This window comes from Mustela putorius, unplaced genomic scaffold (assembly GCF_011764305.1).
Source record: "Mustela putorius furo isolate JIRA1106 unplaced genomic scaffold, ASM1176430v1.1 tig00003983_pilon_pilon_pilon, whole genome shotgun sequence".
Lineage (NCBI taxonomy): Eukaryota > Metazoa > Chordata > Mammalia > Carnivora > Mustelidae > Mustela > Mustela putorius.
Genome location: NW_025422123.1, coordinates 19,822,247 through 19,846,378, shown reverse-complemented (window position 1 = coordinate 19,846,378; position 24,132 = coordinate 19,822,247). Strand labels below are relative to the sequence as shown.

The 24,132-nt window shown below is 39.8% G+C and overlaps 1 protein-coding gene across 4 annotated transcripts in view; it reads right to left on the bottom strand.

The window, feature by feature from the left end:
• The window catches only part of LRRC1 (leucine rich repeat containing 1), a 131,257-nt gene that overhangs the window by 65,040 nt on the left and 42,085 nt on the right, over window positions 1-24,132 (bottom strand). For all 4 annotated transcript variants that reach the window (XM_013045517.2, XM_004771852.3, XM_013045519.2 and 1 more), the window contains one exon: window positions 16,378-16,495. In XM_013045517.2, the coding sequence (XP_012900971.1) occupies window positions 16,378-16,495 (118 nt within the window). The remainder of the gene's footprint in view (window positions 1-16,377; window positions 16,496-24,132) is intronic.

The window sequence follows — 24,132 nt, the reverse complement described above, 5'->3', positions numbered from 1 at the left end:
CCTTGCAGAATCAATGCTGTTTCCATGAATTATAGAAAATTCAGTCCTAGGGCCCAGTATAAAATATACTCTGTGTTTCAGGGGAACATCACTCTGAATATGATCTATTATGGCAAGTGTGGTTCTATTCTCATATCCCAAAGCAAGCCTCACAGGCCCCCAGCCGCCAACCAAGTTTAGGATGAAAAGGGTTAGAAAGAAGGGGAAATGTTTGCTTTTTCACTGAAGGGTAATTCCAGTTGTTATAATAGACACTAGATTTTTGGACTAGGCAAAAATCATTTCCTGTACTTAAGCCATTTTCTATGGATTTAATTGAAGGTAAGAAAGGTCAGATTGTGAAGACATCAATTTAACCTAAATGCTGTTTGGGATCTTGACCCCACCAGCAACTGTTTAAGTTCTGTTAGTCTCCTAGCTCCAATTTAAATTTACATGAGTTTTCCTGGGGATTAAAATGCAAACTCCAGGGACCCTGCTCAGAAATTCTGATTGTGCAGTCCTTATGTAGGGTGGAAATATGCCATTTTAACAAGGATTCTAACAGAGGCAGTGTCAAGTCCACCTGGAGAAGCACTGCTCCAAGTGAATGAGGAACGTACTCTGAAGTCTACATTTCTAGACAGAAGGAATACTTGTTCTCACCATTCCTATAAGCCCCTTCTTCTATGGTCTGATGATCAGCAGGGCATTCTCATTTTCCCTTTTAAACCTATAAACATGGTTTTGCCCATGTTGTCGGAACATCTCTGGGGGTACACTGTGGCCTGTCATCACTTGGACAGAATTATTCCTCCTACTGCTGTATACGTGATAGTTCCCCACTGCCTGACACAGACGGGAGGCACAGTAAAGGCTTCCAAACTGTTTGAACTCAGTGTAGAAGTTCAGACATACTTCTTTTTAAGAACCTAAAACACATTATAAATATCTCACCTTCTAATTCCATGGAAGTGCTAAGCTTGTCACCCCTGACAGTCATCTACCAGGTTCTGAATAGATTAACTTTATGCACATAATTGTAGAAATCTGCCCCTCCAGGCTGGATGAAGGGACTACAAACCCTGTCCCTTGTTAAACAGGGCCATCCCTATAATAAGCGCTCCTACAAATCAAAAGGTGACAAAAATAGGTGCTTTCCTCTCAGCCAGTTTCTCTCTGAAAATTACAGTAGAAGGCATGGAAGCAATACTACGAACGGCTAGAAACATTGATTTGTTCATTTATTCATTCATTTGTTCCTTTACCCATTTATTTAAGAAGCTGCCTATGTGGCAGAAAGGACGGTGAATGAGAGAGACACAGTCTTGACCCATTGTGATCCACCATCCAGCGACTGAGAGAGGTATCAGAAACACAGCCCAGTATCGTGTGATGCCCATGACCAGCGTCTCAGCCAGGGCTGGAAGAGACTGGAAGTAGAAATTTCAGGCAGGTTGCTGCCTTTTCCTTCACTTGCCTCCACTGAGTTTTTATAATGACCGTATACTAGTTTTATAATTTTTTTTTTAATTGCAAGGACAAGTAAACTTGGAAATACCAGGGGTACATGCAATTATTAAAGGGTCTTGGACAGAGAGAACTCTGTCTGTGGTCTTTAATACTCAATGGGGAATAACCACGCTTAAAATGTCCAAAGTCCACTCTGGTCCTAGCTCCAGCTAAGGACCCAACTCCAGAAGAAGAAAATCAGTGGCTGGTGACCCCCACCTTTTCCCCTTGGGGTCTGCTTCTCCAGCAGCAGCAAAGCCTGCATAGTTCATTCCCAAACATGTACACATTCTGGAGAGTTATGAAATTCCTCCCTTAATTATATCACGGTTCGCTGTCCAAGACATATAGCACCATCATGATGGCTCACATCCCCTCGAACTGGCAGATCCAGCAGGAAACAGTGACTGCTGCTGTTTCCTCCTGGAAATGGTCATTGTTGGTGTTTCTCAAGCCTTCCTCTGATCTCTCAGAGTCTGGGGAAAAGTATAAAACAACAAACAAAAGGGGCTGTAAACCACTTTTGACATCGCTTTTGTTGTCACAGATGACCTCCCAGATGCCAAAACCAATGGAAACTTTTCAGTCCACGTTTACCAAACTATTCCACCCCATTTTATGCTGTAGCCTTTCTGGATGTGCTTCCCTGCCTTTGGTTCCACCTTGAGACTCCTGTAGCTCTCCCATTTCTCCTCAGTCCTTTCATGACGGGGCCTGCGAAGGGGCTGTCTTTCTACAGCCCGTGCTTCAGTTACGACAACAACTGCATCCATTAACCTGCAAGCCTGAGCCCCATCCCACAAGCTCAATGCCCTCTGTGATACTTAATGTGATGACTCAGCTCGCCATTCTCCTGCTGGGCCTTTTCTGCAAGAGCAGTCAACAGTGCTGACAAACCCTTCTGCTGTTCCTTCTCTGGATCTTGCAGGGGGCCTCTTCCTCTGCTTTCCCTGTAACAGTAATATTCTGCAGGCTCATCTCCCCCGCAACACTGTATTCTCCTCCTCTCCGTGAATGACCTCATTTATGCCTATAGCTTCAACCATCACCTACACATGAATGACCCCCAAACCTTTACCTCCTGCTCAAATTTCTCCCCTGAGCGTGAGACTCTTATACTCAGCTGCCTACTGAACACCTCCAATTAGATATCCCAAAGCATTTCACCTTCCACATGCCCACAGACATACTCATCTTTCCCCTCCACGCCTGAGCTTTCTTCAATGTTTCCCATTTCTTTTGCACTGGGAAACGAGGACTTAACCTCTCCCTCACCCTACTGCTCCACATCAAGCAATCTTCCCACTTGTCACCCATACGCCTGACCGGACGTCTCCTCTTCTCCTGTTCCTCTCTCTGGTCTTTCCACCCCCAACATGGCCTTCAGCATCCAGGCTGCCCTCCGCCAACTTCATGTCCCTGCTAGTAACAGGATGAGATGCGAACCACCCCCCTCCTAGAAACAGTTTCACAGTTCTCCACTGCTCTCAAGGAAACATTCCTCAGCCATTCCACAGAATCTTCAAGATCTCACTGCCATGCACAAATGCCATGCATTTCCCAAATTCATCAGGCTATTTCACACCTTTAAACACACACTCGTGCCATTTCATCTGCCCAGAAATATCCTTCCTGTCATTTATCTCTACCTGTTACTTGTTCCTCAAAGCCTGAGAGTCATCCATTCCAGGGAGAAGACTCCTTAATATCCCCTTCCCCAGGAATGATCAGAATGATCAAGACTCTCCCTCCCTAGACTCCTTCAGGCAGCCTCTGAGATTCTCCACATAGTCCTGGTATCACAGATGGACTTGGTCCCTCCTCCCTTGTGGCCTCAATCCCCTGAGAGCCATCACTAAACAGACTTTCTATCTCTAGCTCCCGGCACATAACTTACATACCTGGTGCTGGTTAAAAATTCAGGAAGTGACTAAAACTTATTCTAAAACTTTGTTCTTGCTCCCACCTACCTTATCTCAGTGAAACATACATTCTAGCCAGGACTTCAGAGTGCTTTGTTGTGCTTTTCATAATGAAATCTGATGCCTTCATTTAGAACATTTCTTTGAGCTTATCTCTTCCCATATGGATCTCTTAGAAAGGTCACAAGAGTTGGTAACACAGAAAAGAGGGATTTTGGAGATAAGATTAAATTCAATTGGCAGCAGGAAAGGGCTGTAGACCAAAGCATCTGCTCAGAAAATGCCACGCAACTATAGGGAGCAGGTCTCTCTGCCATGCTCCAGTGGATCAAAGCTGAAGGCGGACCAGTTCAGTCAAAGGCAAGGACCCCGATATACAGGAAGAGCAACAGCTACTTGTTCTATTTGCCAGTGTGCAAAGCCCTGAATAGAGTGATGCTTTGAAAGGCGTGTGAGGAGGTACAGGGCAAGTCATGACTTCCGGATGCAAAGGTGCTCCCTGTAATTGTGCTAAAGCACACGCCCATGGCATTTGACTCAACTTACAGCCAACTTCAAGCTGGCCCAGGCCCTTGCTATGCTGTGGCTCCTCGGTCTTAAACAGAGAGGCCACTATGCAAATAGCCAGCTAAGGAAAGGACAGATGCCAGGGACCTGCCCAGTCCCCTCCAGCGGTGTGATGCCTCCCCCTCTTCGCTTAGGCCTCTGCTGCGAGGGCTCAGTCTCCTTGGCCCCTCTGGCATCAACTCAGGATTCCCTCCCAGAACTAGACTGCTTTTGCTTTGGACATGTGTCAAGTTATCGGTGCTCAGTCCTCCCACTAATTTGCTCAGACCCCCTTGTTCATCCTGACCCCCCATTCATCAGCCCCACTGAAAGGAAGAAGGCCTATTCTTTAATACCTCGCAACACCATCAAACAAAAGTGAAACGACATAAGTTAAATACTTCAAGATAGCAACTCTTACTGTGTAAGAGTTTCTCTTAGGGTTTCTCACCAGAAACCCTAATGAACAAAGCATAAGTTAGGTAAATAGAGAACTAATTGCTTCACGATACCTTAAAAGCAGGTGAGCACTGTAGACTTGGTCTGCTTCTGCCCACATTCCTTCCATCTGTACCTCTGTAACTGTATGGCCGTAGGGGCTAGCTGTGCCTCCCTGACTTCTTTCAACACAAAAATCCCAAATCAGGTAGAAATTTCTAAACTGCTTATTCACCTCCTCCTTCACTCTGTTTGGCTCTGAACTTACCACATCTGTCTGGAAATTCCCCTGTCCTATCAGTTATTTACCTAACACCAATCTTACCTTTGAAACCTATAGCTTCCTGTTGTGTTAAAGTTATAGATCTGTTCATATTTTTCTCCAGAAATATAAGAAAGTAGGAGTTAATTAATCTGCCCTTTCAAACACTTTATCTGCCTTTTACACTTTAACAACAATGAGAATAAGTGAACAAAAGTAAGATACATATGCTGCATAATCTCAATTTTATAAAACCGGTAAAAAAAAAAGAAAGGAAAAAGAAGATAAATAAAATACATTAAAAAACATTATTGATGATTATTTCTCAGTAGTAGGATATAAAATTTTTATATTGAGGAGACAGAACTGTGATTTTGGAGTCCAACAAGCCCGGGATCAAATACCAGCTCCCCTATTCATTAGCCATGTGCCCAAGAAAAAATGTTTTTATCTAAGACTCACTTTGTTTTGATCGAGGTATAATTGAGGTATAACCTTACCTAAGTTTCAGGTATGCAGTGTGATGATTCAGTATTTGTACATATTGTGAAATGACCACCACAATAAGTCTAGTTAACATCCATCACAAGTCTTTTTTCTCGCAATGAGAACTCTCATGGTGAAAATGTAGTCACAAGTTGTTTTGTTTTTGTCTTGAGAATTTTTAGGATCTACTACTCTAAACAACTTTCAAATATGTAGTACAAGGTTACTACTAATAGTAATTGTGCCAAATATTACATTCCTATGGCTTACTAATGAGACTCCATTTTCTCATCTGTAAAGAGAAGATACAAGTATATTTCTTGGAGCTGATCTGAGGATTAAATGAGATACTACATGATGCACAGGAAGTGTTCAGCCTCTTAGCTGGCATAGAACTAGCACCCAGTATATATTCTGATAATAGAGATTCACACCGTTCTCTTGGTTTTCCAATAATGTGTCTTTGTGATTCACTATTATTAACTCTTAATAATGGAGGGCTGCTTCCAAGGGACATTCCTGTTGTCTAATCTCTTTCCTTTCAAAGGTAAAAATCCTATCCAGTCTTAGTTTTTGGCTCTCCTTGTTCTACACTTCTAGCAAGGCACCAATCTTCTGTGATTGCAAGCTTTTGCCAAAATGGCACAATTACCTTAGAAGTGTGACATTGCATCTTATTGAGAAAAAGCCCCACGTGCTTCAGTAGATGATGTTCCATTTCTGGCCAAAGAAGATTTACAAAGCACCTCTTAAGGTGGGCCACTTCTACAGGTACTGAATTCATTTACTATGTACATTTCTAGGAGTTTAAATGTCTTCGAATCATTTTTCCATTTTAATCTCCAAATCTGGGGAGCACCAAGTCATAATACTGTCTACATCCTTTCTGTAACATCGAATGAAACGAATAGCCCTACCTTGATCATCTTCAATATGCCCCCAAAATAATTAGCAGGGCCGCTCTTCTGGGTTTCTTACTTCAGCCCAACCATAAGCAGGAGTCTGATTTGGCGCACAGCTCATTTTATTCAAGCCTCAGTTTGCTCATCATTCACCCTGAGGTGCCTCTATGCATCTTACAGGATAGCATATGCGTGAGACAAAACACAGGTGTGAAGAGGTAGCACAGTGCCTGGCCATGGGAGCCAGCATCTAAACGGCACCCTGGGCAGGAACCTCCCTCACCTGTACCACTCCAGCCTTCAAACTTGCTGTGTCCTCACCCCTGCCCTGCATTCTTAATCTCACAGTGCTAGTTCAGATCCCCATGGCCCAACATGAAGGCAATGATGGGATTAATTACAGCATCTAACACTGAGTGCTCCTCGTGCACAAGGCATGGTTCCAAGCACTTTACATACACAGCCTCTTTTAAGCGTGACAGCACCTCTATGAAGTCAGGGCTACTACAGTCTCCCATCTCACAGATGAAGAAACTGAGGCATAGAGATATTAAGTAATTCACTGGAGATGGTGATTCCTGGCTTGAAAATCTTTAATTTTGCCTAGAGCAAATGCTTCAAACATTCCTCAAATATAAAATTCTAATTTCCAAATTATATTTGTTTCTAAAAATTTAAATTAAAAAACATACTTCCATGCTTGCATAGGTTTTATGCTAATTATTAGGATCAGTGGCTATCAATCATCTTCATCTATGCCTCAGTTTAAAAATTTTGGTGCAGATATGGGAAGAAAGGCTACCTCTTCCTCCTACGGGCATGTACCTAAACTTCCTATAAATGGATCACTCACTGGGAGGTTGGGATAGTGCAACAGGATCCTGTGTATGTGTGCATGTGTTTACTAGGGCAGCATGTGATCAGTGACATAAAAAATCATACAATTCCAGCATTCAATTATTTGCCAGTTGTGGCAGATGATGCTAGTGCTTATGTGAGGTTTCTCTTCCTATACAGGTATCTAACTTCATTCCCCAGCTCCTTTCAGTTAAGCTGGGGACATAAATCGACCAAGAGAACATGGACAGAAATGACGTAGAGCACTTCTCGACATGACCCATAAAAACTACCCATGAAGGGGCACCTGGTGGCTCAGTTGGTTAAGAGTCAGATCTTGGTTTCGGCTCAGGTTACGATCTCAGGGTCCTGAGACTGGGCAGGGATTCCGCTGGGGATTCTCCCTCCCTTTCCCTCTGCCCCTCCCAACCTGCACTTGTGCTCTCTCTTTCAAATAAAGGTTTTTACATAAACCCTTAACATAAAATTACCCATGTACAATCCCCCAACTTTTCCCCCTCCCACGAGGACCTTGGAGGCTACTAGTTGAGTGAAGATGTAGCATTACAAGCAGCAGCCTAAATCCTTGATTGTATAGAGCTTCTCACTACCGACCTCCCTAAGTCTCTGCCCACCCCTCTCTCCACTGGACTATAAGTTGAGCAGTAATAAAGTTGAGCACTTGAGATTTTGCCTTTTTTTTTTCCCCCTTTAAATCAATAGTCAGTCTATCTTGATAACTGCACAGAGCTTGGCATTTCATCTGACAGAACAAATCCTTCACAACACAGTAATAGTCAGCTATATAATAAGAAGAGAAAGAATCCCATGACAACTCATATAATTTCAGTTCTTAAGCACTGGGTACACTTCTTTGATTTTTTGATAAATCTTATAATTTTCAGTGAATATCTAAAAGGCAAGCACTGAGATATTTGCATTTTTAATGATACTGGTGACTCTGTAAATTTATAACAAACATTTGGAAGAAGTCTCCAACAATGACACAAGGCTAAGGAATCAATTCATTATTACCTCCCTCCAAATTTACAACTAAAATATAAGAATTTTAAAAGACTATCTGATTTCAACTTGAAACCACAAGAGCCCCATTCTCCCTTCAAGCTTCTTTCAAATCAGTTACAGTTACTGACAAGGCTCTGACAGCCCCAGCACTTTATTTATGTAACAGTATAATAGCTGTTATGTGCAATTCCTCATATAAGTCTATTGGGCCTGTAGATTTACCTCCTTAAGGGATGGAAGAGTAAGACAAAGGGCCTTACACAAATATAGTAGGAAATATAGTAGGTGCTCAATAAATTTTACTTAAAATAAAAAGATAATTATTATTATTCTGGGTTATAGTTGATAACTGTAAGTATAAAAAAACAAGAGACCAGCATCCAAGACTTTTTCAAACTGAAAAATAATTCAGAATCATAATTCATTATTAACTTTGAGCAGATATGTTAGGTTAAAGATCTATTCAACACTTATAAGGCTAATTTAAAAACCAAATCATTTCTATATATAATCCTCAAGCTGCAGTTCTCGGTACTGCTCTTCAATCACTTTCTCCTTCTTGGATCCTTCATCCCTTTCTAATTTGTGCCTTTCCCAGCTTAATAAGCTCAGAGCACCATTTGCATTCATGGCAGCATGTCTCTGTCACCATCCTGACAAAGAGATGCCATCCAGCCTTTAGCTGCCTAGAGGCTCAGCATCACTTGGCTCAAGGCAGATTCACATGACAAAGTAGGTGACCTCAAAATCAAAATGAAGCAATATGGCTGATCACTTGCAATCACTTTGAGAGCTGGAAACTGTCAAAGTGATGTCTACATAAATTGTCTAATTAAAAAATGAACAGAAACTGTTATCCTACATGTTGGAGTTTTGTTTTATTTCAGGAGAAACCATTTTTTTTTAAACAATTATTTTTGCTTCTTTAACTCTGCCTAATTTAGGCACTATGTAAATCCACCATTGTTTTGGAAATTTTGGCATCTAACACAGAGCACAGCATTTAGAGACCAAGTGAATGAACGAAGTGAGCAGGAACAAAGGAGGAACAAAGAATTTAGAGATCCTCAAACTAACTGAAGAGCTTGTTGACCTAAAAAATATATTCAGAGGTGTTATTCTCAAATTCAAAGGTTACCATCTCTACTGCAAACCTAATAAAAAAAAAAAAAAAAGCAAGAGAGAAAGTTATATAAACCTACAACTTATTCACAAAAGTCGCAGCTTTTCTGGTAATAGGGAATTAAGCTATATTGCCATAATAAATAACCACAGTTTACTCTTCTATACATTCTGACAAAGCACGTACAAGACAGGCAACCTAGGGAGACCCTTCTAGATGCCAGAAAAAAGGATTCAGATATTTGGGAGAATGGCTAAGAAAAAAATGCAAAAAGTGTCAAATATGGCCATCAAAAGGGAACTATAGTATCAAGGGTTTAACTTCTATAGATTACCTGAAAATAAAAATACATAATATTCAGACTTTATTTCACTTGTGGAATCACTGTGTAGCATATCTCCATAATGGTATATATATAATATATAAAGCAAGCTTAGCTTTGCTTTTGTTTTTTTAAGGCAGCTAATACTAAAAGAGAAATAATAAAAAATGTGTAGCTATACTGGATTCTTAGAAGATAAGCGGTCATGAACTTCTAAACTGTGTCTTTGTATTCTGAAAACAGATATAACAGAAAACATATTTAAAGGTGTACCTGCCCTTTGGTAGTTAATACATGATTTTCAGACCTGTTTCCATTGATCAAAGTTTTATGGAACCCTTTTGAAATTGCTATCTGAAGCAGATGTGGAGTACCATGATAATCAGTGCCCTGCTTTATTGCCTAAGTTGGCACTGATTGCCTAAGTTGGCATTAAAAAATGTTTGGCTGTTTTTAAAAACTAATCCACTCTAAAAAGTAAAACTACTAGTCTGAGGATATGCAAAATCATACATTACAAATTCTGAAAGAGTTCCAAAAACATTTTGAGCAAAAGACAATGTTCTAAGAATTTCCCTTCTGATTTAGTAATTTGTAAATTAAATTGGGATGGATTTTCAGTTGTATTTGCTAAAATACCATGGATGTTCCTTTACCATCCAGCAGGGAGGGACCTATATGTAAAGCTTATTTCAACTTTTTCAGTATTTGAAATGGTTTCTGTACATACTCACATTTCAACAATGCTCCCTGGTTGTGGGGGGTGGGGGGGAACCTATTTGAACCATGCTAAGATGATTAGAAATATCACATAAGCCTAATTTCTTTCTATCTCTACTTTAAAAATAATAGCTATTATTATTATCTGAAATTAAAACATGAGGAAAAGGGAATTTTTTTTCCTCCATTAACCCTTCTTAACCAAAGTGAAGGTACAAGCTAAGACAGAGAAAGCTCTCATGATAAAAAGTGGCAGGTCTTGCAAAGCTGAGACAGCAGGCTCTGGGTTGGAAAGTGTCCTGCTCTCCAGACACAAGGCAGAGTGGCCTATGGGGCTTTCCTTTATGGGAAGACTTCAACAGTGCTGGTGACAAGAAAACTCGCCTACTGTAATATTAAGCCCAGGCACCAGAGCAGGGTGCTAAACAGAGTGATAAACTTGGGCCAGAATCAGGCTGTGAGAAACGAGAAAACAATGGCTTGACTGTGGCAAGTCTGAAGTCTGCATGGGTACAAGCTGGCTTCTGCCACACTTGGGGTGTGGGTACATGTAGTTACTACAAAAAAAAAAAAAAAAAAAAAAAAAGAAAGAAAAGGCTAACTGTTCATAATTAAGTAGGAAGACTTTTAGGCACACTGGACTTACTGCTTGCCAGGAAGAGCTTTTTTCAGGACATACTCAGAAGCACCAAGACTTGATGTTATACAAGGTCATTTCAGTAGGCTTCAAAAACTGGCTTTGGATTTCATTAAACAAACCCACAGCCGCAGACCACAGACAGTGGTCAGCATCTTGTGGCTGGACAGAGGACCGCTAACCCATGCATTTAATCAATGTCTAACCTTTAGACTTTGGGGGACAATGACCCTGCTGGTAGACAGGCAGTCCATCCACTTACTCTAAAGTGTCGTCCTGATGCTTGTGATGACTTGAACTAAAACTATCCTTTAGTTTCTTCAAGTCTGCATAGTACTTAGCCAGGGTATGCGGTCTCTGACTGTGTTTTCCTGTATGCAGTACTATCTGCCCCATACATGAAATAAATTCATGGGCTTTCTGGCATAAGATGCTCATAAGTAAGCAGTGGGGTTTGTCCACACCAGCAAGCCCTGTCCTTCGCAATGCTGGCCCTAGCAGTATAGCACCTGTGTTCTTCAGCAGTTACCTCATTCTTTAAATGTCCTCTTCAAATCTGAGTGAGATTCATTTTTAAAGAAGCAAATTGCTTTAAGTCACTAACATGAATAAAAATGGCTGCCCCCAAATATAGAAGATAAAAGTAACAATAAATATAGTGTCATTAAGTTCCACCAAAGGCAAACCAAAAGGAATATATATATATATTTTAATGGTAACGTTCTCAGCATGACTCAAGATTAAAAATGGCGGTTTTATGGCTCCACTTAAAATCAGCTCTAGCAGTACCGGTGGTGTATGCCTCGTTCTTTGGGAAAAACTGAACTAAATGGATAATGATACAGTATTGTGATGTAAGTCAAATTACAGCATAGGCTATAAAATTCAAATTACCAGCCCTTCAGGCAGGATGCATGACACATTAACAAAGTCTGCCTGAGATTCTTGGATAGCAAGATAATACTATGGGGTAATACCTTTTCTTACATATCCAGAGGTCGTTTCCCTCAAACCGCTAAAAATCAGTTAGCAGAGAATATATACATAGAGTCCAGGCATTAAAATGTTTGCATTTTACCACAGAAAACTGCTTCAGACCTTAATTCGGGGCTGTAAGGTTTCTTTAGGCATTTTAACACCATATTCAGATATTAATTTTTTACACTCCAGTCAGCTTTTAATCTGTATTTATAGGAAATGTCTCATTTCTTTTATTCCAAGTTTATTTTAGCTATTTGCCTGATTAAAAAAGTAATCCACTGTCAGAACAGGAGAAACCTGTCACTTTCCTCGCCTCCCCCAGGGTTTATGTGAAGTGGTGCCTTACCCCAGTCCTTCTCAGGATATGGCCCAACCCTGGCAGGAGAGGCCTGTCCATAGTTGGCCCAGTGCTGAGCAGCAAAGCCAGGGCTCCAACCCAGAGTCCTGCCTGCCAAGCATGTACAGCCATTTTGGAGGCAAAACCATGCTCATCCCAAGCCTCTCTCCTTTTACCCCAGAACAAGTCTCCACAGCCCATATATAAGCTCCAAGCCCTGCTCTCTTTCTTCCTAAGCTCACTGTTCTCTTTTCTAATACAACACACAATCCCCTTGACTTTGTGCCTGAAATAGCAGAAAACAAAGCCACAAAAGTCAGAGTTTGGCAGTCTTGGCAGTTCTTCTTAGCATAGGACTTGAGCCTATAAAAACTTCTTTCCTCCTCATTTATAGACTTTTCTGGAGACAAACACAAAACTTGTCTTTTCTCCCTCACTTGAGGTAGGGAACACCAGGACAGGTCTAATATTTCTCCTGGAATGAAAGCCAACTGGAGCTTGGGTTGGTAACAGCATTTTACCCATTAACCAGTAATATCCTGATTCCACATGAGAAGGTACAGGGCTGCCGGAAGCTGAGCAAAGTCATGCTCATAACTACACGAAGCAGCTGAAGGAACATTAGTAATGAATTTGGGTAGTGATGGCTCACATCTTGCTACTTAGCATGTTCAGAGGGATCAACAGGGTTGGCAGCCACTGGGGACTTCTTAGCAATGCAAAATCTCAAGCCCCTCTCCAGACCTACTGCATCAGAATCCATTATTTTAACAAAATCCTATGGTAATTCATCACATGCTCAGGTTTGATGAGCATTAATCCAATGACTTGAGTGGTCTGGTATTAATATCCTGCCTCCCACCTCCACAGCCAAGCACTGTTCTCTGGAAAATCAGGAATTGAGGAAGCCAGTGAAGGTCCTACCATGACAGAGACAGCCCTGGCTATAGAACAGCCTCTCGATCGTGGAGGAGCAGCCTCAGCACAAGCAACAGAAAATGAGAGGCTCCCACAGGCCTCTAGAATTAAAGCCAAACCCTCACAAATGCCTGTATCCACACAAACGAGGGGTTTTCACAATGCCTCACAGGCTACAGACATTGCAACTCTTATTTACCCACTCAGTTGCCTAGGAAATTCACATTAATGTGATTTTATCTATCAAAAAAAAAATAATAATGAGATAGAACAGTGAGATTTGTCTGACCTGGAAACAGCTCAAGACCCATGTTCCTGTTGGTTAAGCTAAATGATGACCTTGTTCTGCTCTGTCCACACACACCACACATACACAAAACACACCACACCCACCACGCATACAATAAACACAATACACCACATACACACCATATACACAACTCACACACCACACACATAAAACACATCACACACCATATACACAACTCACACACCACACACATAAAACACATCACACACCATATACACAACTCACACACCACACACATCACACACATCACCCACACACCACACATCCATGCTTCTGAGCCAGAGTAAAGCTCTAACCAATAGGGACCTGATAAGAAGGTGACAGGACCTGTAGGATTCTTCACAAAACTCTCAACACCTGCAGAAGGAAAGGAAACATTTTGTGTCCTGACACTGACTTCAGAGAAAATTTAATTTCTTTCATCAACATGCAGGAATGTATAAAGGGACACATGCGAAGAAGCATGTAAGTCTTCTTTGTAACTAAGAATGTTCGGCAAGAAACAGCTGATATGAGAACTGGTAAACAGGGCAGCTGCCAATGCCGACTTCCCACGGAGTGGCCCGGTCACGTCAGACTAGGCATCTTCATGTTCTACGTGTCTCCTCTCCCAAATAATTAAAGCCAGTACTTCTCCCCCTTCTCAAGGATTTCTGGACCCCTGCTTATTTTCCCTTCTAATGCCAATTTCAAAATCCTCTTCTATTTCTTCAGATCGTGTGATTTCAGTGACCATTTTCCTAAATCACTGCTTCCTTGCAAAATTAATAGCCAGCTACTCTTTATGATGGAAATAATTGCTGAGACAAGGGAGAGCAGTTTCAATGATATATACATTAGATAAATGTGATACAAGATAGCCTTAGTGGCAACTCTGGCCTCAGATGCCTGTCCCATGCCACACTCTGGGTGTAAGGGAAGCCGCATCTGTGCTGAGGGGTGGGGCCAAGCTTTGCAGGACTCGTCTCCCCTGTCCTGCTGCAGTTGATTCTTAGGCTGTCCAGGGACCTGGAGTTTATGGTTTATATTTGACTTTTTTAAAAAGATGAGCTGGGTCAACCACTTCTCACTTAGAAATATGTCACTGGCAAAGAGATGCCACAGCAGGGGCAGAAGCCAAAAAGTGCATGGAAGAGACCACAACCATTTAGGCCTGGAGAGGCTGTTTCAAGAGAGCAGATCACCCAGGAAGGAAGAACAGAGCACAGACAAGCAGAAGCAGACACACTGCAAGACAGAGAGAGGCCATGAAACTCCAAAGGTGGTCAGATGTTGGCTCCAGGCCAATGCTTCTGGAATGTTAGCTCCACCCTCATCCTTAAAATCAATACCCTCTATCTAAGCAGATCTGGGTCCTCTGCAACCAAATAAGCCACTCCCTCTGCAACCAAATAAGCCACTCCAAAATGCACTAAATAAGTGAATTTATTTTTCATTGAAAAAAATTTTTTTTTTTACTTTTACCATTACCTTCAAACTAAGAAATAATTCTCAAGAAAAATAAAAGTAGACCCTATGTCAAGAACATATAGCCTGGCCTACAGACCGTTTCTAATTCCAATTCCAACGGGATCTGGTAGATGACAGAAATTTCATCTGAAATTTAGAAGTAGAAGGTGGGGGGGGGGTGCCTAGGTGGCTCAGTTGGTTGGACGACTACCTTCAGCTCAGGTCATGATCCTGGAGTCCCGGGATCAAGTGCCACATCAGGCTCCCTGCTCAGCAGGGAGTCTCCTTCTCCCACTGACTTCTCTCCTTTCATGCTCTCTCTCTCTCAAATAAAATAAAAATCTTTCAAAAAAAAAAAAAAAGTAGAAGGTGGGGCACCTGGGTGGCTCAGTGGGTTAAAGCCTCTGCCTTTGGCTCAGGTCATGATCCCAGGGTCCTGGGATTGAGCCCCGCATTGGGCTCTCTGCTCAGAAGGGAGCCTGCTTTCTCCTCTCTCTCTCTGCCTACTTTTGATCTCTGTCTGTCAAATAAATAAATAAAATCTTAAAAAAAAAGTAGAAGGTAAAATAATTTTTCCTTCAGCACGTTTTCTATCAAGTATTGATTATCACTGCTGTCTTAGAACAGTGACCCACCAAAAAAAAAAAAAAATCCCCATCTAAGCCTTGCAGTTTCTGTGGAAGACATAAGTATGAAAGATCGAGACCTGAGATTCACTGAGAAGAAACTTGTAGATTTTTGTAGGGAAGCAAAACAAAACATGAAACAGGTATGTAATATGAGAGAAGGAAAAAGATCATCATTTCTATAAATAATTCACAGCACAGTGGGGCCTATCCCGAGGAAATTATACTAGTCTTTGTGAGAACTGAACTCCATCACTAAAGACAGGACCACTGGGAACTTCCATTTTAACTTAAAGTAATTAATCGTGTAATTATCGTGACAGGCAGGGGTACCAGTCTACTTCAGGAGTGCAGTTGGGGCTATAATACACAAGGTTAAACCAGGGTACCTATTCAAAAGTGAAAGGCTAAACAAACTAAAAACCCAGTAGAATGTTCAAGTATAAAAGGAAGCACTTCATTCTCGTGAAATCTGGAAATCAAAATAAACTCACAAATACACCACACAAACTCAAGTGGGCAGAACCAACAGTGGCCCAATTAGAAATAATTAAACTGACAGAGAGGCCCGGACAACAAGCTGCTCTGTTCACTATAGGGAGACAGATTCTCACAGGCATGTACCAGGCCACTGAGCCACAGCCAGAGGAACCGAACTCCCCCATGATGGCTGCCCGTCACAGCAGCAGCCTCTGAGCACTGGACAAACGACCACACCAACAGCTCTCAATGTCATGTTCAGTAAAACAAGGTGGTTGGGTTATATTATCTACCAGTCCCCTCTCCAACTCTCTGAATCAGACTGAACCTACTTTGAGAAAATCATCACCTAAAAACTGTGTTATGAAATACCTCTGGTAAATCCCCACAAGCTGACTAAACCATTCAATAATGCCATTAATTTCATCCCCAAATTTATACATAGCTTTCCCATATCTATCAGAAAAAGCATGTCTAACAGCATTCTACCGGCTATATTTACTCAAAATCATGACCAGCACCAAGAGAGACAAATGGACAATTCAAGTGAAATCTTTTCCTTACCATTTCGAGACACATCAAGTTCCACCAGCTGCATGAAGTTTGCTATTTCTGGAGGGAGCCGCTGAATTTCATTATCACTAAGTCCAAGCTTTCGTAATTTGACTAGCTGGAAAAATTGCTGAAAGAGAAAATAATTTCACATGGGTCTCATATATATTTGCAATGTAAACTTTCTGCCCAATACGAAATGTAAAAGAATGTCTTTTAAAAACTAGTGAGGATTGTACCAATATCAATTTCCTGATTTTGATATTGTAAGTCATGTAAAGATACTATCACTGGGATAAACTGGGCACAAAGGACATCTCTGTGCTATTTTTGCAACTTCCTATCAATCGACAATTATAAGTTTTAAAAAATGAGTAAGTACCTCAATGAGAATGGTAATTACTCCTTTAAACTATCCAGTGGGTGGTCACATTTTCTACTTCTAGAAACAGATAATAAATCTGCAGTATTAAATAAACAAATGTAAAAATTAGAAAATATTTTTAGAAGACATTTTAATAGGAATTACTGTAAATCAGAAAATATATAAATATCCCACAAATGTAAAGGGAAAAAATTTGTTTTTGACCAATCTAAAGCAGAGCCTGCACTGTACACTTCCATTAACCGTGGCACACTGAGCACACGCCTTTTCCCCCATACCTTTTAAAAGTGTACTAAAATGACACTAAAAGAATACAGAAATGAATAAAATATAAAAGTATGAAATAAATGCATGAAGACAATTAAAAATGAGAGGGGACAAGAAGTACACCAGACATGCCTCAAAATCCTCGAAGCCAGAAAACAGATGAACAAATGGGAACTAAAAAGAATCCAAACAAAGCTGAAATTCAAGCCTGTGAAGTGAGAAGTCAATAGGAAATTAGGTCCAGGTGACCTCCAAGAAGGAAGAACTGGTTGAAAATTTATATAAAGAACAGTTGGGTCCCCACATCTTCTTCTCTACCCTGCATAGCCAAGCAGGAGAGTGGCAATTTCCTCTCTAGGAGACTTGACTCTGAAGGACAGCTGAGGGCAGGGATGAGGCCTCCTACTAAAAATAGGGGGACTGATCAAAGCCGATCAGTGAGATCCCACCCTCTTCCCACAGCCACGTTCCCAGGCATGAGAACAGACCCTGTAGATGTGAATTATAGTAGAGAGAAGTCCCAGGTTGTAAGCCTCACGCATGCACACAGAGCTTCCAACCATCTCCACGCCCCCACCGCCCCTTTCAAGTGTCTGGATATTTCATTTAATCAAAGCCAAGGTTCTCTAGACACTTGAAGAAAGCCCCTAACATGCACGAGAGTATCCATATCCCTTCAAATATGAAAGAAATAGGATGTGGGAGGCAAAAAAAAAAAAAAAAAAGACTTCATCAACTAAAAAATGTAAGTAACACCGTCAGAGAAATAAGAGAAAATGAAGCAACATGATACCATACAAAGGAAGCTTCAAAGTAATAAGCTTTTGGAAATAAAAAAAAAAAAAAAACAACTGTAGCATTAAAAGTGTACTAAAGAATCCAATAAAAGAGGTGAAAAACATAATTAACAAAATACCTCAGAAAGTAGGATAAAAAGACTACAAGACAGAGATATGGGAGAGAAAAAGACAGGAGATCGGTCCACAAGGTATGACATCCAACTAACAGGTATTCCAAAAAGAGAGCACAGGGGACTTCAAAACATGTATTTTCTGGTTTGGAAAAGTCCACCACATGGCCAATAAAATTAATGATAGAGACATGTAAGAATACCAAGAAATATAACAATTCAGAATACCAGAAATAAGAAGATTCCAAAAGCTTCCAGAGACCAAGGGAGTCGGGTGGGGAGTCATAATGAAGAACTAGAATCAGAAAGGTGCTGGACTCCACAGCAGCCTTGAAAGTTAGAAGGCCTTGGAGCAATGCCTTCAAAATTCCAAGAAAACATTATTTCCAACCTAAAATTACATACCCAACAAAACCATCAATCAAGAACGACGACAAAATAAAGACATTTTTAGACATGCATGGTTTTAAAACTATGTATCTTCCTTGCACCCTCAGGAATCCATAAAATGTGAGCATAAATCTCAAAGGAGGAGGATCTGATACCCAGCAATCAGAGAATCAACAAAACAGAGACAAAAGAAATTCCCAGGATAGAACAGTGAAGGGACTTCCAAGATATTGGCTGAGTAGCAGGCCCTGGGAGGGACCAGTCCACACTGCAAACAGGGAGGCTCCCAGAGAAAAGATTATTGGGGGCAAAACACACATCTTTGGGATTATCTGATGTGTTTGAAAGTATCAAGATTTGTTTATTGATAAATTAAAAGCAAAGTAAGCAAAAAGGGTAGGAGTTACTAATTTCAGGAAAAATATAAAGTATGAGAAGACATAATCACAATATAAATTTAAGACCCGATTATGAAAAATATTTAGTTGTAATGTTTTAATAGCTACATATTGATAAAAACAAAATTGGTGTTACATCAATATTGATAGGATGGAGAAGAAATCATAAGTGTTAAAGTTTCATTTTCTATAGAAAGAAATTAAAAGATAACTATAAAGTGAAAAAAAATCAAACTAAAATTAGCAAGCTTAGCAATGTGGGGGCATACAACAGTAGAAACAGCTTAGAGCTGGGGGTTCTCAAGAGCCAGAAACTGGAGTGGGGACAGGGAAGACAAGAGGCTACTCTTCTTCCCTGTCACACTAGGCTTATTGGATTTAAAAAAAAAAAAAAGTGATTTGCATATATTACTTCACTAAAAACAGAAATTGAATTTACAAAGTTAAAAGTCTCTGTAAGATTATAGGCTGCTCCAAATGAATAATTCTGACAATAATAATAATGCTAACAATTAATAAATGTCAGTTTTGGGGGTAAAAGAGACTTTTTACTTCTATAATCAAAAAGAAGACACTAACAGTTGGGAAGCAGTAAGACAATACATGGAACATAAGTTTTCAAGTTCACTGACATTTTAATGATACTTTAAACATCTGTTCTTGTAATATAATTGAAAATAAGAAAAACAAGCTATAATGCACAAGATGTCTTTGCATTATCAACAAAAATGAAAAACTTGAAAACATACATATCAAAGAAGGGAAATGATTAACATGTTATTAAATAATTCAATACTGACTAAGTGACAAAAGGATTACTATGAAGACCACATAACTTGAAAAAGACTTAGAATGCAAATATGATTTTAAAAAGACAAAAATGCAGGTACATTATGTAAAAAAGCATGTGTGCACATTGACAGGAAGGAAACACAAGAAAAAAAGTGATTTCAGGTGATAAGGAAAATGCATAAACAGCTTTAAATTCTTTTTTAACAAAAAAGAAAGATATTTTTAAATAAAATGATGAATCTCAGAAAACGAATGCTACCAATTAGCTGTATATGATAATGAAAGTGCTCCATGAAAGGACTAATCCCTTGGATTTCTTTAATCATACAGTTGAGATTTAATTTCTTAAGAAAGGTATTGAAGTTTCTTGATGCTGGTTGTATGAAAGCATTAGCTGACACAAAAGCCATTCAAAAGAGTCACATATTTGAATAATTGAGCTTATGCCAATTGTTCAAAGAGCTGACAGTTTCATAATGCATCAATGTGTTTACTCAAGCATGAAAACCTCACTTTATTTTCCAGGAAAGATATAATAGCAACAGGACAAAACCATCACCAATTCCATACATTCAGGGACCATTCAGAAATAATCCAAGAAATCAAGTCACTAAGGTACTTCGATCTGCAGGGAATAATAAGTACGTTTTACGACTGTGGCAACAACATACAAATCCTCATAGCCAGTAGAAATCATAACAGCAGGCAAATTAAAGTTTTGTTCTGCATGTTAAAAGCACCCTCAAAGAGACTGTCACAAACACTACCTTCTTCAACTTGGGAAGCACATACCAGACATAAAACACCCTATCTGACAGGTTCCCAAAATGAAAACAGTAATTCCTAAGTCTTTCCCTCACTGCCCTGATGGGATCTTAATTCATCATCCAAATGTTTTATAACTACTTTCTTACAAGACGGACACAATGCCTCTGAGACTTTATGAAATCCTCAGGTTTTCAATGTCCTCAGATAGGGTGAAAAAAAAAAAATCCAACAAGATCTAAGCCCTTCTGCCTCCTCTTTGACATTAGCCAGGGCACAGGAAGAACAATTCACGTAGCTGTCTTGGCAGGGCGCCACAGCGCAGAGCGATCATGTGACGCAATACACAGACACCATTCTTCAACTATACCATGTTTGATTACAGCACACTGGCCCACTTTAGAGGACACTGAGTACAATTACAAGCAAAGGAACCCAAACGGCCTTGGCTCGTTAGGCCACACCACAGCCTTCTTATAGCCACCCTTGCTTTTAGTAGATGCAGAGTCTTTAATTTGGCTGTACAGCTCGTTTCCTTTTCCCAGTACACATTTCTGACAAGATTCTTTTTCCCTCTCTTTTGGTAGACTGTTGGTGACCTCCTTCTTCTTACAAAGGGACATAGGAGTATTCCTGGGCTACGGAGGTGGTTCAACATTCACAAATCAATCAATGTCATACATCACATTAATAAAAGAAAGGATAAGAAACCCTCTCAATACATGCAGAAAAAGTATGTGACAAGGTACAGCATCCATTCTTGATAAAAACCCTCAACAAAGTAGGTTTAGAGGGAACACAGCTCAACATCCTAAAGGCAATACATGAAAGCTAGTATCATTCTCAATGGTGAAAAACAGAGAGCTTTTTCTAAGTCAGGAACACAAAGGATGTCCACTCTCACCATTGTTGTTCCACACAGTACAAGAAGTTCTAGCCTCAGCAATCAGACAACAGAAAGAAATAAAAGGCACCCAAACTGGCAAAGAAGTCAAAATTTTACTCTTCACAGGCGACATGATAATGTATGTAGAAAACCCAAGACTCACCAAAAAAATTGCTAGAACTGATATAGGAATTCAGCAGTATGGCAGGATATAAAATCAATGCACAGAAGTCAGCTGCATTTCTATACACTAACAATGAAGCTGAAGAAAGAGAAATCTAAGAATCAATTCCATTTACAGCTGCACCAAAAACCACAAGATGCCTAGGAATAAATCTAACCAAAGAGGTTAGTAAAGGATCTATACTCAGAAAAGTATAGAAACATTCATGAAAGAAATTGAGGAAGACATAAAGAAGCAGAAAAACATTCCATGCTCATGACTGGAAGAATAAATACTGTTAAAATGTCTATGCTACCCAAAACAATCTATACAATCAATGCAATCCCTATCAAAATACCATCAGCTATTTTAGAGCTGGAACAAATAATCCTGAAATGTGTATTAAACCAGAAAAGATTCTGAATAGCCAAAGAAATGTCATAAAAGAAAACCAAAGCTGGTGGCATCACAATTCCAGACTTTAAGCTCTATTACAAAGCTGTCATCAAGACAGTATGGTGCTGGCACAAAAACAGACACATAGATCAATGGAAACCAAACAGAGAGCCCAGAAATGGACCCTCAACTCTATGATCAACTAATCTTTGAAAATGCAGGAAAGGATATCCACTAGAAAAAAAGATAGTCTCTTCAACAAATGGTACTGGGAAAACTGGATAGCCACATGAAGAAGAATGAAACTGGACCACTTTCTTACATCATACACAAAAACAGACTCAAAATGGATGAAAGTTCTAATTGTGAGACATGAATCTAACAAAATCTTCAAGGAGAACACAGGCAGCAACCTCTATGTCCTTGGTCACAGCAACTTCTTCTTAGACACTGTCTCCAAAGGCAAGGGAAACAAAAGCAAAAATGAACTACTGGGATTCATCAAGATAAAGTTTCTGCACAACAAAGGAAATAATTAATAAAACTAAAATGCAACCTATGGAATGGGAGAAGGATATTTGCAAATGACATACCAGATAAAGGGTTAGTATCCAAAATCCATAAAGAACTTATCAAACTCAACGCCCAAAGAACAAAAATCCAGTCAAAAAATGGGCAGAAGACATGAACAGACATTTCTCCACAGATTTCCAAATAGCCACCTGACATATGAAAAAATGCTCCATATTCCTTGGCATCAGGGAAATACAAATCAAAACCACAATGAGACACCATCTCACACCAGTCAGAATGGCTAAAATTAACAACTCAGAAAAAAACTGATGCTGGCAAAGATGTGGAGAAAGGGGAACCCCCCTACACTGTTGGTGGGAATGCAAGCTAGTGCAGTCACTTTGGAAAACAGTATAGAGGTTCCTCAAAAAGTTAAAAATAGAATTACCATATGGCCCAGTAATTTCACTACCAGGTATTTACTCAGAGGATACAAACACAGTGATTCGAAGAGACACCTGCATCCCCAATGTTTATAGTAGCAATGTTCGCAAGAGCCAAAATATGGAAAGAGGCCCGATCTGTCTGTCAACAGATGAATGGATAAAGATGAATGGATAAATGGATACATATATACATATATATTTCTTTATCCATTCATCTGTTGATGTGTGTGTGTGTGTGTGTGTGTGTGAGAAATACAGTGGAATATGAGCCATCAAGAATGAAATCTTGCCATTTGCAATGACATGGATGGAACTAGAGGGTATTATGCTAAGCAAAATCAGTCAGAGAAAGACAAATACCATATGATTTCACTAGTATGTGGAATTTAAGAAACAAAACAGAAACAAAACAAAACAGGGAAGGGAAGGAAAAATAAAATAAGATAAAAACAGAGAGAGACTCTTAACTCTAGAAACATATGAGAAGGGAGGCGGGTGGGAGAACAGGGTAATTGGGTGATGGGCACTAAGGAGGGTACTTGACGTACTGAGTACTGGGTTTATATGCAACTGATGAATCACTAAATTCTACCCCTGTGACGTATAATACACTATATGTTAACTATACTGAATTTAAATAGAAATTTAAAAAAGAAAGGGACATAGGAGATCTCAGTCCTAAAAGAGCTATGTCCTTTTTAATTACTATATATGGTCAAGGATGAGTCAATTATCCCCTTATTGCCCAAACTTATCCTCAGAGTAAAGAAAACACAAATCATTGTTACAGATTCACCCATAGCATAAAGAATATTATTAAACTCCTGAAAAATTGTTTGACTCCAGCTATAATGACACCAAAATGACTCACAGATTTCCCTTCTGGATGCATTCGAATGCTTCAACTAAATGGTCACCCCTTTTCATTCTACGTAACTCTCATCACATTCTTACTCTTGTACCCTTTGACCTGAACTACCTTTTTGGACGACAACTTTGGCAAAGCTATGGTAAACCAAAGGTTCTAATCTTGAGAGAGATTAACACCTGTTACAGGACAGAGGTAACCCTTAAACAACACAGGTGTGAACTGCATTTTTCAATAAATATGGTATAGTACTATAAATGTATTTTCTCTTATGATTTTCCTAACATCTTCTCTAGTTTACGTTATTTATATTATATTATTTATATTATAGGTAAGTCTTCCTGTCAACAGTAGGCTATTAGTAGTTAAGTTCTGGAGGAGCCAAAGTTATATGCAGATTTCTGACTGTCCTCAGGGGTGAGGGGCGGCAGCCCTAATCCATTACCATGTTGTTCAAAGGTCCACTGTATATCATTTGTTCTTTTCTGTGAAATTTATAAAAAAAAAGTGACTATAACTTCATTACCCAGAAATTCTATTCCTAGGTATATACCTTTTTTTAAAAAAAATTCTCACATATGTTATTTC